This window comes from Solanum stenotomum, chromosome 10, assembly GCF_019186545.1.
Source record: "Solanum stenotomum isolate F172 chromosome 10, ASM1918654v1, whole genome shotgun sequence".
NCBI classification, from domain to species: domain Eukaryota; kingdom Viridiplantae; phylum Streptophyta; class Magnoliopsida; order Solanales; family Solanaceae; genus Solanum; species Solanum stenotomum.
In genome coordinates, this window is record NC_064291.1 from 46,213,487 (window position 1) to 46,229,451 (window position 15,965).

The 15,965-nt window shown below is 34.3% G+C and overlaps 1 protein-coding gene across 2 annotated transcripts; it reads left to right on the forward strand.

Annotated features, from left to right (window-relative positions):
• Window positions 1–1,869: 1,869 nt before the first annotated feature.
• LOC125843258 (uncharacterized) lies at window positions 1,870–14,252 on the forward strand. Of its 2 annotated transcripts, none has more exons than XM_049522474.1 (8): window positions 1,870–2,206; window positions 11,100–11,249; window positions 11,437–11,571; window positions 11,690–11,755; window positions 12,871–12,921; window positions 13,031–13,144; window positions 13,467–13,551; window positions 13,788–14,252. In XM_049522474.1, exons 1-8 carry the CDS (start codon window positions 2,009–2,011, stop codon window positions 13,985–13,987), a joined length of 999 nt encoding a protein of 332 aa, XP_049378431.1. In that variant the 5' UTR covers window positions 1,870–2,008; the 3' UTR covers window positions 13,988–14,252. The 2 variants fall into 2 exon arrangements, with proteins under 2 accessions (XP_049378431.1, XP_049378430.1); XM_049522473.1 differs by lacking the exon at window positions 1,870–2,206 and adding an exon at window positions 5,010–5,386.
• The last annotated feature ends 1,713 nt before the right edge of the window (window positions 14,253–15,965 follow it).

A 15,965-nucleotide genomic window follows, 5' to 3' on the forward strand; every position in this document is an offset into this window, starting at 1 on the left:
TAATTAACCTTGTGTATTACTTGTACCTTGTTTGATACTCTTTTCTAATCCAATCATTAGTTATGCACTCTATTGTGTATTAAAGTGTGTATTGCTAATACCATGAATTTTTAGGTATTAGCAATGCAATTGTTTTAATGCATACATATATTAGCTCAATAAAAGACCCAATTTTCCATCAAATCCCTTTTTACATCTTTTCCATCATAATAGTGAAAGGTATCTTTGTGAATAATTTTTTTTTTTAATGTAATGCATGCTATTTTTAATGCATCAAGTAACTCACTTACCTCTTTTCCTGAAGGGGTGTGATCGAATAACTTGGAGACTCACTCCTAATGGTTTGTTCACCAAGCTACTCCTCCTTGGATGAGACGCAACCCACAAAATATATACTATCATCTAGGGCTTAACAACAACATCAGAGCTTCTCCTATGATTAACGCTCTAGCTTGGGTTCCTCCACGTCCAAAAGGCTTCGTTAAGCTAAACACTGATATTGGTGCTTTCAACCGGCCTCATACCCACACTCTGGGAATTGATAAGAGTTGCAGGAAACTGTTTAATTGGTGAATGCAAATACTGTTGGGAATAAACCCACAACACAAATAATATTTGCGGTAATAAAAGCGGAACACAACAATACGGTTAATCAACAAGAATAAATGATATCAAAATTTTACGTGGAAACCCTCCTGAATAAGGGAAAAACCACGGCCCGAGAAGAGTAACTGATATCACTATAGTAAGGATTTTTACATTTGTAGGTCTGAGTAAAAAAACTCCAAAGACCACTACACACTCAAAAGAAATAACCCTCTTTTGATTTTCCCACCTCACTACAATATCGCTCACACTCTCTATTTTTCCTCACAGACTATTTTACTCTGTGATGCCTCACTCTTCTTTTCTCTCCTTTGTTTTTGGTGCATATTAGAATGAAGAATGACCCTCCCTTTTATAGAGAACAAATGCAGTAGCCTCCAAATATGCTACGGAAGAAAAATAATTTTTTTCTTCTTCACAGGTTACCAACATTTGACTTTTGAGGAAAGCTAAAAAATAAATCAGCACATGTATATCCAAATCTGTCAACCTTTGAAATTGTGAGAATTGTTCAAAGTTTGGCACATGGGAATGGACCCCACAAATACACCTTTGCAAACAGAAGCTCTAGCACTGCACCGCGACCTACAACTTGCAATAGCTTATAATTTGACATCACTACAAATCAATATAGATACCAATCAAGTTCTTCATCATTTCCAAAATACATCTAACTCTCATATGTCAATTTTTTATGTTGCATGCACCTCCTCAGCCACCTGAATGATCCACCACTTGCACATGTGTACACGGAGCAAAATGTAGTTGCGGACAAAATGGCACATTTGGTTCTTCAATAAATGGTGACAGCATAAGGATATTTAGTCAACCTTCTATTATGGATCTCCTAGCAGCAAATCAAGGATGGATTACGAAATCAAGAATTATAACAGATGCTCCATCCAACACAAACAAGTATGTTTTTGTGATTAGTTCACAATTTTTTGATGCTGAAAGTTTTTGTAATGTCGGTAGCATAAATACAACTAATGCTAATTATCTTTCTAGTTCTATTCTAAGGATAGAATAGACACTAGTATTCACTCTTTGTATTCCACTTATGAGAATTCTAGCTCCCGTTTACACTTTGTTTGAAGTTAATCTGTTTTACCCAAAAAAAAAATAAAATAAAAAAAATTCAATAACGTGACAAGTTATGTGGATTGTGGACTAGTCCATCCACCTAAATTATGGGTCATTAATCCGAGGTAACTTTGACCCTTTTTAAGAGAAAAAAGAGGTTTTCAATTGTGTTTTCCGAAACCCGAAATTCCCCAAGAAAAAAACATCGGCTCAAATCCTTTTCCCGTCTCTGGTACAGAGGGTTGCTTACTCGTAAATCTTCATCTGATTCAACTAATTTGGGTTTCGATTATTGGTCTGAGAAGAAGAAGCAGCAGCCATGGGAGAAAGGAAGGTTTTAAACAAGTATTACCCGCCGGATTTCGATCCGGCAAAGATTCCGAGGCGAAGACAGCCAAAGAATCAGCAGATGAAAGTGCGTATGATGCTTCCAATGAGTATTCGGTGTGCTACTTGCGGTAATTACATCTATAAGGGTACCAAATTCAATTCCCGCAAAGAAGACGTCGTTGGCGAGGTAATTTTAATTTAACCCTTTATTTTTGCAGTTGTTGCTAATCTTTCAATTTTGGGAATTTGGGGTTTGTGTGTATGTACTGTTCGACTAATATGCTGGTGGGTTTGTGAAATTTTGTGAGAATTATGTGATATGGGTGGTGAACCTTAAATTGAAATTTCGTGAGTATATGATAACCTATGTAGTGGCTGAGATTCTTGTTAGGTTCTAGAATTGTGTAACTGTTGATGAAAAGTTCGGACTTGGCTTGGGAATAAAACGGATAGTTGAACTGAGTTATGGGGATAGTGGTTGCATCAAATATGTACCGTGTTTAGGCAAATTGTTGTTGATTAAAACTAGTTTTTCCACTGTGTTGGTTAAGCAATACATTGCTTCTTCTGTGCTGCTAATGTTCTTAAATTTGTAGATTATTCAATAGCAAGCATTGACATCTATGTTTTGGCCAGAATTTCTTATTGTAATCTANACGAGGAAAGAAAATATAAGTCATAATTTTATTCAACAGAGGATAAAATGAAGAATATTATTGCTACTAAGGATTTGAATATGCTAAACTTTATTATAAAAAGAAAAAAAAATTATTACCTGTTAAATCCAAAGTTTGTACTCCAACGACTTCATTGAACGGAATTTGTTTAATTTTTCAGAACTTTAAACTTATAAAATGGTAGATTTGCAACTTTTTTTTTAAAATAGATCAATTTTATTATTCTATTCATTTTATTTTACGTAAAGAAATTTGAGTAACTTAAATAAAATCTGCATTGATTAGCATATTCAAGTGCAGATTTAAGTCATTAACAACAATTATATGCTTAATTTTATCCTCCATTGAATAAAATTGGAACTTATATCTTCTTTCCTCATTAATTTTATTTTGAATCGTTGACGTTATTGTTCTTTTCATAAGAGTAGTGTGAAGAAAAAGGGTTGGGATAGAGAAACAACTTAAAAAATGAGTTAATATTTCATATGGTCGCTCAACTATGCACTCTTTTCTCAGAAAGTCACTCAACTATGAGTTCTTTTCTCGTAAGTCACTCAACTATGAGTTATTTTCTCATAAAGTCATTCAATTTTGATTTTTAACTCAAAAGTCACTTAACTATGAATGTTTCACTTGCAAAGTCATTCAACTATGAATGTTTCACTTAAAAAGTCACTTAATCTATTTAATTGATTTTTTTTTATTAAATTAAAACTTACACACAAGAAAATTTTATTTCTAACTAAAATTATAAAAAAATAAAAAGATATTTATTTAGACCATTTAATAACCCGATCGGTTGAAAATATATTATTTTAATGAATTAATTATTGTTTTCAACTGAATTTACTTACATGAATTTATTTTATTTTTTTTAAAAAAAGGATATTCATTTAAACCATTTAATTTCTTTAACTCTAGCAGTCTAAAATCAACAACATGTAAACACCATTTTATCAAAAATAAAATAAATGTAAAGACCAAATTTTAATTAACTTAACGATAGGAGAAACATTAGTAATAAATTCAAGTCAGTTTCCCTTTTTTTTAATCACATCTTTTTGTTCCTTCATTATGTATCATTGTTAGAAGTTATGCATCTTTCTATCCTAATATTCTAAAATTTTGAATTTACTAAAAAGGTAATTTTGTAACTTCTACATATTATGAACAATGCATGGAAATCGCTATATTGACACACAATTGGAGAAAAGGGGTAAAATAAAAGGTAATATATTATATTTTTAGCGGATTGGGTTATTAAATGGTTTAAATGAATGTCTTTTTATTTTTTAAAATTTTAGTAAGAAATAAAATTTTCATGTTTGTAAATTTTAATGAAAAAATTAATTAAATAGATTGGGTGACTTTGTAAGTAAAACATTCATAGTTGAGTGACTTTGTAAGTGAAACACTCATACTTGAACAACTTTTGAGTTAAAAACCATAGTTGGGTGACTTTCTGAGAAAAAGACTCATAGTTGGGTGACTTTTAAGTTAAAAACTAAAGTTAAGTGACTTTTTGAGAAAAGAATCCAAAGTTGAATGACCATTTGAGATATTATCTCCTTAAAAATAGGTTAAAGATTTTATTTCACGAAGATTTTCATTAATATAAACCTAAACTATTTGTATTAAAAAATGGATAAAGACCAAACTTGGTAAGTTTTTAAATACTTAAAGGATTAAAATCGGTAAGTTTATAGTTAAGGGACTAAAATCGGTAAATGTATAGTTAAGGGACCAAAGTTGATAAGTTTTTGAATAGTTAAATGATTAAATCCGTTACGGGACCATTTTAGACCTACTCCTATAGTTGAGGGACCATTTATGTCATTTTCTCTACTTATGAATATTGTAAGATTTTTTTTCCAACCCGGTGTTCGGAGCCCACATTGGAGCTCCGAATAAATTTGGATCGTGTTTTGCAGGGTCCATTTGGGGGTGACGCTCCCAACATGATTTTTCTCATACCAGGCTCGAAACCAAGACCTCTGATTATGGGTGTAGTAATTCCACCACTGTATCACAATCCATGTTGGTAATATTGTAAGATTTTTGTTTAGTTTGTTTCCTCATACACTAAAAAAAAGATACAAAAATAATTTAAAAAATAACATTTTCATATTGTCATATGAAAAAATAAATTATTTTTATAAAAAAAATTACTTATAATCTTAAAAATAAATTGTAAATAACCTACAAAATTAATTATGTGATCAATGTGGTGGCAAAAAGGAAAAATAAATACCCTAGAAATAACAAAAAAGATCAAATTTGCTCATAAGTATAACTCGCCATTATTCCGTGAGACTACAAATACCTTTCAATATACCAAAACCCGAGTTTCGCAAGAGAAAACATCTGCTCAGCAAACCCTTTGCCTGTCTCTGGTACAGAGGGTTGCTTACTCGCAAATCTTCATCCGATTCAACTAATTTGGGTTTCCATTATTGGACTGTGAAGAAGAAGAAGAAGAAGAAGCAGCAGCCATGGGAGAAAGGAAGGTTTTAAACAAGTATTATCCGCCGGATTTCGATCCGGCAAAGATTCCTAGGCGAAGACAGCCAAAGAATCAGCAGATGAAAGTGCGTATGATGCTTCCAATGAGTATTCGTTGTGCTACTTGCGGTAATTACATCTATAAGGGTACCAAATTCAATTCCCGCAAAGAAGACGTCGTTGGCGAGGTAATTCCAATTTACCCCTTTATTTTTGCAGTTGTTGCTAATCTTTCAATTTTGGGAATTTGGGGTTTGTGTATATGTACTGTTCAACTAGTTTTCTGATGGGTTTTGTGAAATTTTGTGAGAACTATGTGATATGGGTGGTGAACCTTAAATTGAAAGTTTCATGAGTATATGATAACCTCTGTTGTGGCTGAGATTCTTGTTAGGTTCTAGAATCGTGTAACTGTTGATGGGAAGTTCGGACTTGGCATGTGAATAAAACGGATAGTTGAACTGAGTTATGGGGATAGTGGTTGCATCAAATATGTACCATGTTTAGGCAAATTGTTGTTGATTAAAACTAGTTTTTCCACTGTTTTGGTTAAGCAATACATTGCTTCTTCTGTGCTGCTAATGTTCTTAAATTTGTAGATTATTCAATAGCAAGCATTGACATCTATGTTTTGGCCAGAATTTCTTATTGTAATCTACAATGGTTGCTATCTTAGTTTCCAGTTAGAGTTATCTTTTAGGTGACATGATATTATGAAAAAGATGTAAAGCATGTGGACAAGCCTGCCAACAATATCAGTAAAGAGCTCAAGTTCATCCAAGTACCATAAAAATCATAGATGTCGTCAATTGTTGTGAGACAAACAGAAAGCTTTGTTGAAAGCTTTCTGCAGTATCCTAACCGAGGATTAGTAGTGAAACCAACAGCCCAGAAAAAGCCCACCACCAATCTTTACCTCACAAACGTCATCTTTTTAACAAGTTTAATGTTCTTGTCCCACCTGCAAAACATATCCTCAAGTGAAATTCTCGCTATTGAAAGGGTATTATAACCAAAACTAATGTGTTTGATATGCCAGTCTTTTTTCAGGGGGAATTGTATCTAATGAGAGCCATTTTCTGGCGTTCATTTATCTGAAAATATCATTAAGAAGGAAAAATTACTCTTCCTTACTAAGTCTTCACTATAGCATGCACGATAGAAGGATAGCTTCCCACGGAGTCAATTTTCCTTACAACTATCTTAATTTTTGTTTTTGAGAAGGTAACAACTTGTATTCTATTTCAAAAAAATCAGAAACCTGCCACAACAAGTTACAGGTCTCTAATTACAATTGAGGTGGAGTATCCAGAAGATCTTCAACCCTGTTAACAAAAATTACAAAGATCTTAAGATATCCATAATTGATTCTAGATCTTTCATATACTCCCGTTTACCCCAAAAATGGAACAAAACTAAACACTTCATCTTCATCTTCTGGATGTTGTTGCTCTTGTTCTGGTGGCACCTGAGGTTTCTTTCTGTCCAAGCAGCCCACCAGATGCAAGCTGGTATAATTTTCCACCTATCCTTATGGTCCGAAATGTTAGCATAACTGCTTTAGATCTTCAAGGTCTGATCTATTTTCCTTGGCATCACCCAACTCAGACCCTTCATACTTGGGAAAATTTCCCAATGTTGAAAGGTTATCCTGCAGTGTATAAATAGATGAGTTACTGTCTCAGCCTTTTCTTCACAAAAAAAACACCTAGAGCTTAGATGGATCCCCCTTTTCATGAGACTTTCTTGATTAACACAACTTGTTTAGCCAAAAGCCAAGTGAAATAGGAAACTTTATTAGGAATTTTAACTTTCCATATATGCTTCCAAGGCCAATCATCAATCTGATTATCATAAGGATTTAACTTTTTGTAGGCCCCTTTCACATTGAATCTACCTTGACTGTGGCCCTGTTGCTCCAATCTATCTAGGTCAGTTGAAGTTCCTTTGAATTGCTCCAATTCGCTGTAGAACTCAAGTCTCAACTAAGCTCAAAATCTCCCAGTCATTAAAAGGTCTTCTAAAGCTCAAATTCGATCCCTGGTCTGACCAAACTTCAGCCACAATGGCCCTTTGTTGTTTGTTTAGGGTGTAAATGTCATTGATGTATCCCTTAGGGGAGCTTGTTCTAGTCAGTTGTCTTCCTAAAAAGGAATCTTCTTGCCATCTTCTGTTCTTATACTGCAATTCTCTCTAAGCTTTGGCCACAAATTCTTGATGGACCTCCAAAGATTGATTCCATAAGTATCGGTCACCATTTTGGTGGTCCAATGATCTGCCATTTCATACTTCAGCTGGATTACTTCTTTCTAGAGTGCTAGCTCACTAGATGCAAATCTCCAGAGCCACTTCATCATAAGGCATTGGTTCTGTGTTTTTAAGTCCCTCACCCCCATACCCCCTTTTTGTTTACTCCCAATCAGTGCATCCGAATTTACCAAGTGGAATTTCTTGGTTTCACTATTTCCTTCCTAGAGAAAATTTCTTCTTAGAGCATCCAATCTCTCAATGACCCCATCAGGGATAGGGAAAAGGGTCATCATATAAGTGTTAGTCTTCCTCCTTAGGAGAGGTATTGACTTTTCTAGTTCACCAACCTTTTCTCACACTTCTCTACCACCCCATTCCATATATCTATAGACCTATTCTGATCTCCCAATGGCATGCCAGATAGACAGTTGGTAACTCCCCAATACTTCCACCAAGAATCGAAGCCAATGAGGTTAAGTTAGGAACCTCATCCAACCGGATTTAAGAAGCTCTTATTCCAGTTGATGTGTAACCCTGAGATTGCTTCAAAAAAGAACAAAAATGACCCTGCGAATTAGGGGTGGGCATAAATACCGAAAAACCAAAAAATCGAACCGAACCGAAAAAATTTGGTTCTTCGGTGTTTCGGTTCGGTGTCGGTTTTTTTTTTTGGAACTTCGGTTCTTCGGTTCGGAGTTTGGTGTAAGGGTCCCGAAACTACGGTGCACCGAAGAACCGAAGTTTTATTAAATAAATTTAAAAGTATTTATTATATTACTTAATTTTTAACTTTATTGGCCCATTTCAATTTTTATATTTAGATCCTAAACTTAAATAGCAAAAATCTTAATAACAAAATAGTAAACCCTAAAGACCTAAAGTCTAAACTAAACAAAACTCAATTTAATTCAAGTTTGAGCAGCAACTTGGTGTTTCTACTTTCTACTTTTTTTATCATTTTATGTTGTTACTTTGAAGTGAGAACAACAAATTGATGTTCTTACCTTTTATTGTTAGACGGTTAGTTGTTACTTTGAAGTTTGAAGTGTGAAGTGAATAGCAATTGTTACTTTATCATATTCTCTCTTTATTTTTGTTGACACCGAAAAACCGATTTTAAAACACCGAACTAAACCGAACCGAAGTAGAAAAAATCGAACCGAACTAGTTTGGTTTGAAATATGGTGCACACTTTTCTAAAACCGAATACCGAAGAACCGAACCGAACTGAAGAACCGAACGCCCACCCCTACTGCGAATAATGAGTTGGTTCCTACTGGCCTTACAGAAGATTAATGTATCATCAACATACTGCAAATGAGTGATCTCCAAGTTAGAACCTTCCCCGTGTGAAGCTTTGAATCTCTTCTACCAACTGTTTTCTTGGGCAATTTTCGACATATCATTTAGACTCTCCATGGCAATGATGAAAAGGAAAGGAGATAGTGGGTCTCCTTGCCTTAGACCTCTCTATGAGGAGAAAAATCCCGTAGGGGTGCCATTGATAAGAACAGGGAATTTAATTGTGCTTATGCAGAACTTCATCCATCTTATCCATCTGCCTCCAAATCCTCTTTTTGAAAGGGTCTCCAACAAAAAATTCCAATCAAGGTGGTCATAGGCTTTTTGTATATCTAGCTTGTAGAGAATGTCAAGTATATTGCTTCTAGCTCTAGAGTCCACTAGTTCATTTGCCATGAGGATGGCATCCATTATTTGCCTTCCTTTGATGAAAGCCAATTGTTGGGTGTCCAATTTGTGTGTAACATTTTTGAGCCTCTCAGTAAGCACCTTGGAGATGAACTTATAAACACTACTGATCAAACTGATAGGTCTGAAATGTGTGAGCTCTTTAGCACCCATCTTTTTAAGAATCAACGCTACATAGGTAGAGTTGAAGCTTTTCTCAAAAACACATCTTTCATGGAAATTCCTAATTGTACTTGTTAGAATATAAATAGGTTTATACAATCCTATTAGAATAGGAATAGGTTTATACAATCCTATAAGAATAGGAATAGGTTTATACAATCCTATTAGAATAGGAATAGGAATAGAAACAGAAATAGGAATTTTAAATAGTATCCTACTTGGTAAAGGATTGTATTCTAGGGTCTATATATAGGGTCTCAATGTAATAATGTAGACACAACAACAATTCAATAATATTCTTTTCCTATATTTCTTACAGTACTAATTACATCCCAACATTCATTTCTCTTGTAGACCATTTATTGTTTCTAACTATATCCGAATATAAAAAATCCGCCTCTGTTTCCCTATGCATCATCGTAACTACCTTTTGTGCTTTAGCATTTATGAGTCTCATTATTTTGGTGGCTATGTCTATCTAACTAGAATTTAACGACCACTTCGGTATAAAGATGACGACTCTTCTTTTACCCTGCAACTTTAGGATGCTAACATAGCGATTGGACTTGTTGTAATTCCTTGAACAAAAGAACTCTGCGAACTGGTCTCGAAACTTCCATCTGCATACTGAGTTCCCCTGTCCTTTCAATGCCTCTTTAAGAGCGAAGGCTAACCATTGCATTGTCTTCTGGCTAATACTCATCCTGGTCATCATGTTACGACCTCGTTCTACTCAATCGTCCCATGTTTCCACCCTAGAAACTACTCTGGTAATATCGAAAGATTTGAATCCTACAGCAAAATAGTTGGTATCGTCCCCCATGGTTGTGACAAGGAAAGAAAGGTTGGAAAAGAAGGGGGTTGGAGGAGGATACGGTGATATCTTAATTTTTACCTTCATGTTCCTTGTTCCAATTAATAAGTAGGCATTATTAATCTTTCTTTACTACTCAAATTCTTCATTTAAAACACTTTACGACTTGCTATTAATAATCTTGTATGTCTGTATATAATTTTTGGAAAATATATTCTAGGAAAATAGGTGGGTTTCGTACTTATGTAAGCAAGAACTATTATCCTACAAATATTTGTATATAATTTAGATCAATACTAGTGAGGTTGGGGGGGTTGAAAATGAGGTGTGTTGGAGGGTGGTGAAGACACAATCATTGTGGAATGCGACGAGGGAAACCTGCTTTCTCTACTTCTACTAGGAAAGTCAGTTCCCTTGTTTCTATTGTAAGGTAATGACATAATTTTCAAACTATGAACTAATTTTCAACTACAAAGTACCTTGCCAAGAAATTTTGTAGATTACAATTTACATCTTTTTCATACTATCATGTCACCTAAAAATTTGTAGGTTATCCAATAGAAACCATTGACATCTTAATCATTCACTGTTAAGATTAGGGACAACGTCTTAATATTCTGATGTGTATTTAGGTTTAGACGTTTTAATCTTAATGCACATCTTTATTTTTAGATATGTATTCAAATTCAGACATCTTTTTCTTAATGAACACAAATGCACATCTTAATATTCAGATGTGTATTGAAATTCAGATGTCTTAATCTTAATGGAAACAAATGAGACCTTAATGACTGAGATCTGAATGATTAAGATTCAACCTCCATTAAGTGCAAACAAATGAGGCCTTACTCTGTAGTGGACATGTTCTAGTATATGCGTGTGTGTGTGTATGTTCTTGACTTGAATTATAATCATGTGTTTTTATGTTCTTTCCCTGATTCGTAATTATGTGTCAAATTATGCAGACCTACTTGGGAATACAAATCTTCAGATTCTATTTCAAGTGCACAAAGTGCTCCGCAGAGATTACTTACAAGACAGATCCCAAGAATTCCGATTATACTGTTGAATCAGGTGCAACTAGGAATTTTGAGCCTTGGCGTGGCAAAGATGAGGTTAGAATTTTATCGTCTTGTCTTCATCATAAAGAATTATATCAACTTCTTGTTGTATTCATATCCAGCACTTCCTTCTGTAGAGGAAAGAGAGTGAACCTTATGTTTGATATAAAATATTTCGTTTTTTCATTTTTCAGGTTCCAGTATCTTGTGCATTCATATTTATGTTTTCTTTTTCTTTTAGGAAATTGAGAAGGAGAAACAAAAAAGAGATGATGAAGAAATGGGTGATGCAATGAAGTCATTAGAAAATAGGACACTGGATTCAAAGAGAGAAATGGATATTCTTGCTGGTTTAGATGAAATGAAATCTCTGAAGGTGAGTCCTGCAGTTTCTTCTTGAGTAATTTTTTGTTTTTGCCTTGCTACATTGCTGTGGTGTATATTCTGTTTTCGTTTGTGACAATTTTCTTACTTTTTAAACCCAACTTTTTCAGTCAAGGCACGCAACAGTGAGTGTAGATGCAATGCTTGAAGCTTTGCAGCGGTCACATGAATCCAAGGTATGATGATGTTTTATATTGTTTTCAGGTTTGATTAGGAGTGAAGATTTTCTCCTTGATGCTAAGCGTTCAGTATCATCTCAATTCTGTTGATTGGTTAATTTAGAGAACATCAAATTTCCTACATAAAGTTGCTGGATGTCTAAACTTCTTTAGACACAGAATATGGATTTCACTTGAGATCAGTCATGGCCAAAGCTTTCAAAAGAAATTGTTGTTTATCAGATCAAATCAATATGCTCCACCACTATTCAAATTCTATGAGCTGAATGATATAGCCCTTTTAATTAAGAATCAAATCACAGGCTAAAATTTTCAATTTAGTTCATTCTTGAACACCATCTTTTTTAGATATTGTGTAGTTGCCTACCTCAAGCTCAGGACACCTGTTTAAAACAAACAGAAAAAGAAAAATAAAAGAACAGAATTACTGAAATTAAAAGTAAAGGATAGTTTTTTTGTGAAACCACACATTTTGAACTCTGATTAGATCATGCGAGGTGTTTAATTGTTAGTGGTGAATCATAGAGAATTTTAATTGAAACTGATAAATGTAAAAGCAAAATTTAAAAAAGAAACTTAAACATTTTCTTTTATGAATAAATAACCTTTGTATTATAACTCAGCACTTCGGTAGTGCTAAACCCCTTTACATCAAGTCAAAGTATAGCAATATATCAAAGGACTCACAATCCTAGCATGATTCTAACACATCTAGGATATTTTCTGCATCTATAGGAGAGTTGATGTTTTTAGGTTGAATTTTGCTCACTCTTATCCTAACTGTATATTTTGGAGTTCTTTTGGTAAATTTGATTGTGGGCTTTAAGGTTCCATTTTTGCTCTACATGCAAGGAACGTTAGCTTGGAGATGACGTAGGTGTTTGTTCTTAGGAAGCACTGAAAGTATCTCTAAATCTAGTAAGGAGTAAGAAAAAATAATGACTTAAATGATAGGCTATTCAGGATGATGAGAATAATCACGAGTGGTAAGCTCTAATAACTAATTATGAGAATCTGTTGACGTACCTTTTTATAATTAGTTGCCGAGTAATGTGAAACATTTGACTGCCTGCCTGCCTTCTTTATCATATTAATGTCAATCACCTTTACAGGAAAAAACGATGGAGGAACAAGATGAAGCTCTCATAAGATCAATTTTCCAGGTTGGTATATCATAGTCTAAATAACTATTATTAGTTCATAGGTGTACTTCTAAATTCTAATAGTGTAAATTTCTTAGCAAGTTTTCTTGGCCTTGTAATTTCAAATCAGGGATCAAGAGAGACTGTCAAAAGAATCAATGATGAAGAACTTGAGGATTATGACGACGACGACTTGGCTTTCTTTACCCCTGAAACTGCAGGGTCAGAAAACAACTCTCTTAAGGTACAAGTGCCTGGTCATCTAATTCAGTTTTCCAAATTCCAATTATTATATTGCCATCAACCTATTTCCGTACAACACAGAACTAAATAATTAAAACGGCAGCATCTACAAAATGATTAGTCTCCTTTACGTTGAACCTGCCGTATGTCTGACATGCAACTAAAGAAAAGTAGAAAAATACAATGTAAATCCATAAATTAGATTACAGTTTTGTTGGGAGCAGCGCATCTACTGTTAGACTTAAATCTAAATGCAATATCATGTCTTAACCTTCTTTTTGTTGTTCCTTTTTAACACTATGCTTATTATTGTTTAAATGCAGAAGAGAAAGGTTTCCGAGGAACCTGATGAAAAGCCCACAGACTTTTTGACGAAAGCCAGCATTAATGACAGCTCTAAAAACAAAGGTAGGTTCAGTTTATTCATTTGATTTTCTTCTGAGGGTATCATTGCTTCCCATAATTCCAACATCCTTGTATGACATTTGGTGGATGAAATGTTATAAACTCTTCAATGATCGTAGAATTCGTAGGTTTTACTTGGGGAAAAGTAGTAATAATGGTCGTCTTTACTTTTTTGGGACATGCTGATAGAAATAGCTTCTGAGGGATCTCTAACCCTATCTTCACGACCTATCTTACAGATAAAGCATCGGCAGGTGATAGTAAAATCATTTTGAAGTCCTCATCAATCAAAATATCCATAGTCAAGAAGCCAGTCTCGGACTCCAACAGCAAGCAGACAGTAGAAGTAAACAAGCAAGACGCGCAGAGCACTGGTGCTGCGACAAGCAGTGGTCTACTCTCGTTATGTCAACAATATGATAGTGATGACGATGATTGATTTAGTGATCCCTTCAATCTCTATTTGTCCAGATATATCTGCCAAAACTATTAACCGCAGGTGTGATTTTCATCGGGTATGCTCTTTGTATGGACAGTTGAAATGTATGCAAGCTCAAGCTTTGGCTCTCTGCTAACCACCCCGTCTGTCAGTATCAATTGGGATGTATACGTTGTATTTTTACATATTTTACAACTATCTCAAAGGTTCGAAAAAACAGTTCCTCCCATGTTTAATGCAAAACCGCCGTCATTTACTCTCATTATATGCTGTGCCTTCTTTAGTTTCCTCCTTTCTAGCAAATGTCTTTTTTTTTTTCAATTTATGCGACTCTTTTTTCATGAAATAGCTCTTTATGGATTACTCTGGGTACGTTGTCGTTGTAGGTTCTCACAATTTTCCAAAAAAAAACTCTAAAATAATATTTTCATTCAACAACCTACATAAATTGAGATGGTGTGAGTATATTTTTTTATCGGCCTTTCCAGTGCATTTTGCAAAATTAATCTAGAAAAAAAATTGAAGCTTTTGTTGAAAGTGAAAGGTAGTAATTTCAAGAAAAAATTTGGAATGGAATCGGGCTTTTATTTATTGACATATCCAAGTATAGTCCGACCCGGCAGAAAATTTGGAAACCCTAGCCACCACTGTTATTCTTCTCCACAACACACATACTATATAAATCCCCTTAAAACCCTAGAAATTGTTCCAGTTCGAAAATTCAGTGTTAATTTTGTTGGTAAAATCTTGCTCATGAAATTGTTTGTTAGATAGATTTGTGTAAAGAAAAGGTGACCAATTAGCCAGTCACACACACATCGGCCCCAACGCCGATGTTCTACTCCGTGTGAATGGTCAGTATGTCACCAACAGTAATATCAATGGTGTTTGATAGTCTTATACTGGTGAATTGCGTTTATTCCGCTTTCACCGACGAGGCTATTCCCATTACATTCATTCTTCCCTGTTAATTCATTCCAGATTTCTGTACAACTATGCATCAAACTTGAAATTTGAATTATCTCTTGTTTGATACAGATTTCATTAGTTATTGCCATGGATGATCAGGTGGATATGGTATGAAGCCCTCAATAGATTCATTCAGTACTACTAATCTGATATTAAATTAGTACTGAATGTAGATTCAAATTACACTGAACAATGATACAACATTAATCAACTAAGAATCCAACATTTAGGCCTAATTCTTGAAATTTCCAAATTTTACCAATTTAAATCTCGATAGCTAACCGGCTTCATGTTCCCCAACTTGTAGGTTGTGGCCATCGGTGTCTCATGCATCATGTCATAGATTCATAATGCTATGTTACTGTTGTCATATTGCCAATTTTGATCCGTTTGTACTTTTGTAATCACTTCTCATGTAATCATCTCATGAAACCTCATATGTTTTTTCCAATAAGCTTGAAAACTTAACTCGACTTTTAAAAAGATAACCTAACCTTGAAGATGCTCATAACAAGTTTAAGGTGATTTACTTAGTTCCTATACTTGGTTCCTAGATAATATTTGAGAGTTGAAAACCGTGTTACTTTAAAGATTTTTCATAATAAACTTTAGTGGGAAAGAGGGCTGGTTACAAATAATAAAGGTCTCCCGTAATATTGAAACCATGTTCAATCACTTTAAAAATCCCCAAAATTGATGGAATATTTAGGGATGACAAAGGGGCAGTGTGGGGTGGGGCAGGTTGAGCTTAACCGCAAAGTTTTTAATCCGTCCCGCCCTCGCATAACAACTTTTTTCACTTTCAATCCGCTCCACTGCGCCCCGCATGTACCCGCTTGCATAATTTTTTTAATATTATCTTTTTCTTTTTAATTTGATACTAGTTTTTTTTTTATAAAAATAAATTCATTTTTTCATTAAGTTGTGTTAATTTAATAGGATGATGACTTTAAAATGTATTGGGAAACGTGTAAGAATTTTATTATTTTTTATTTAACAATTTTCATTT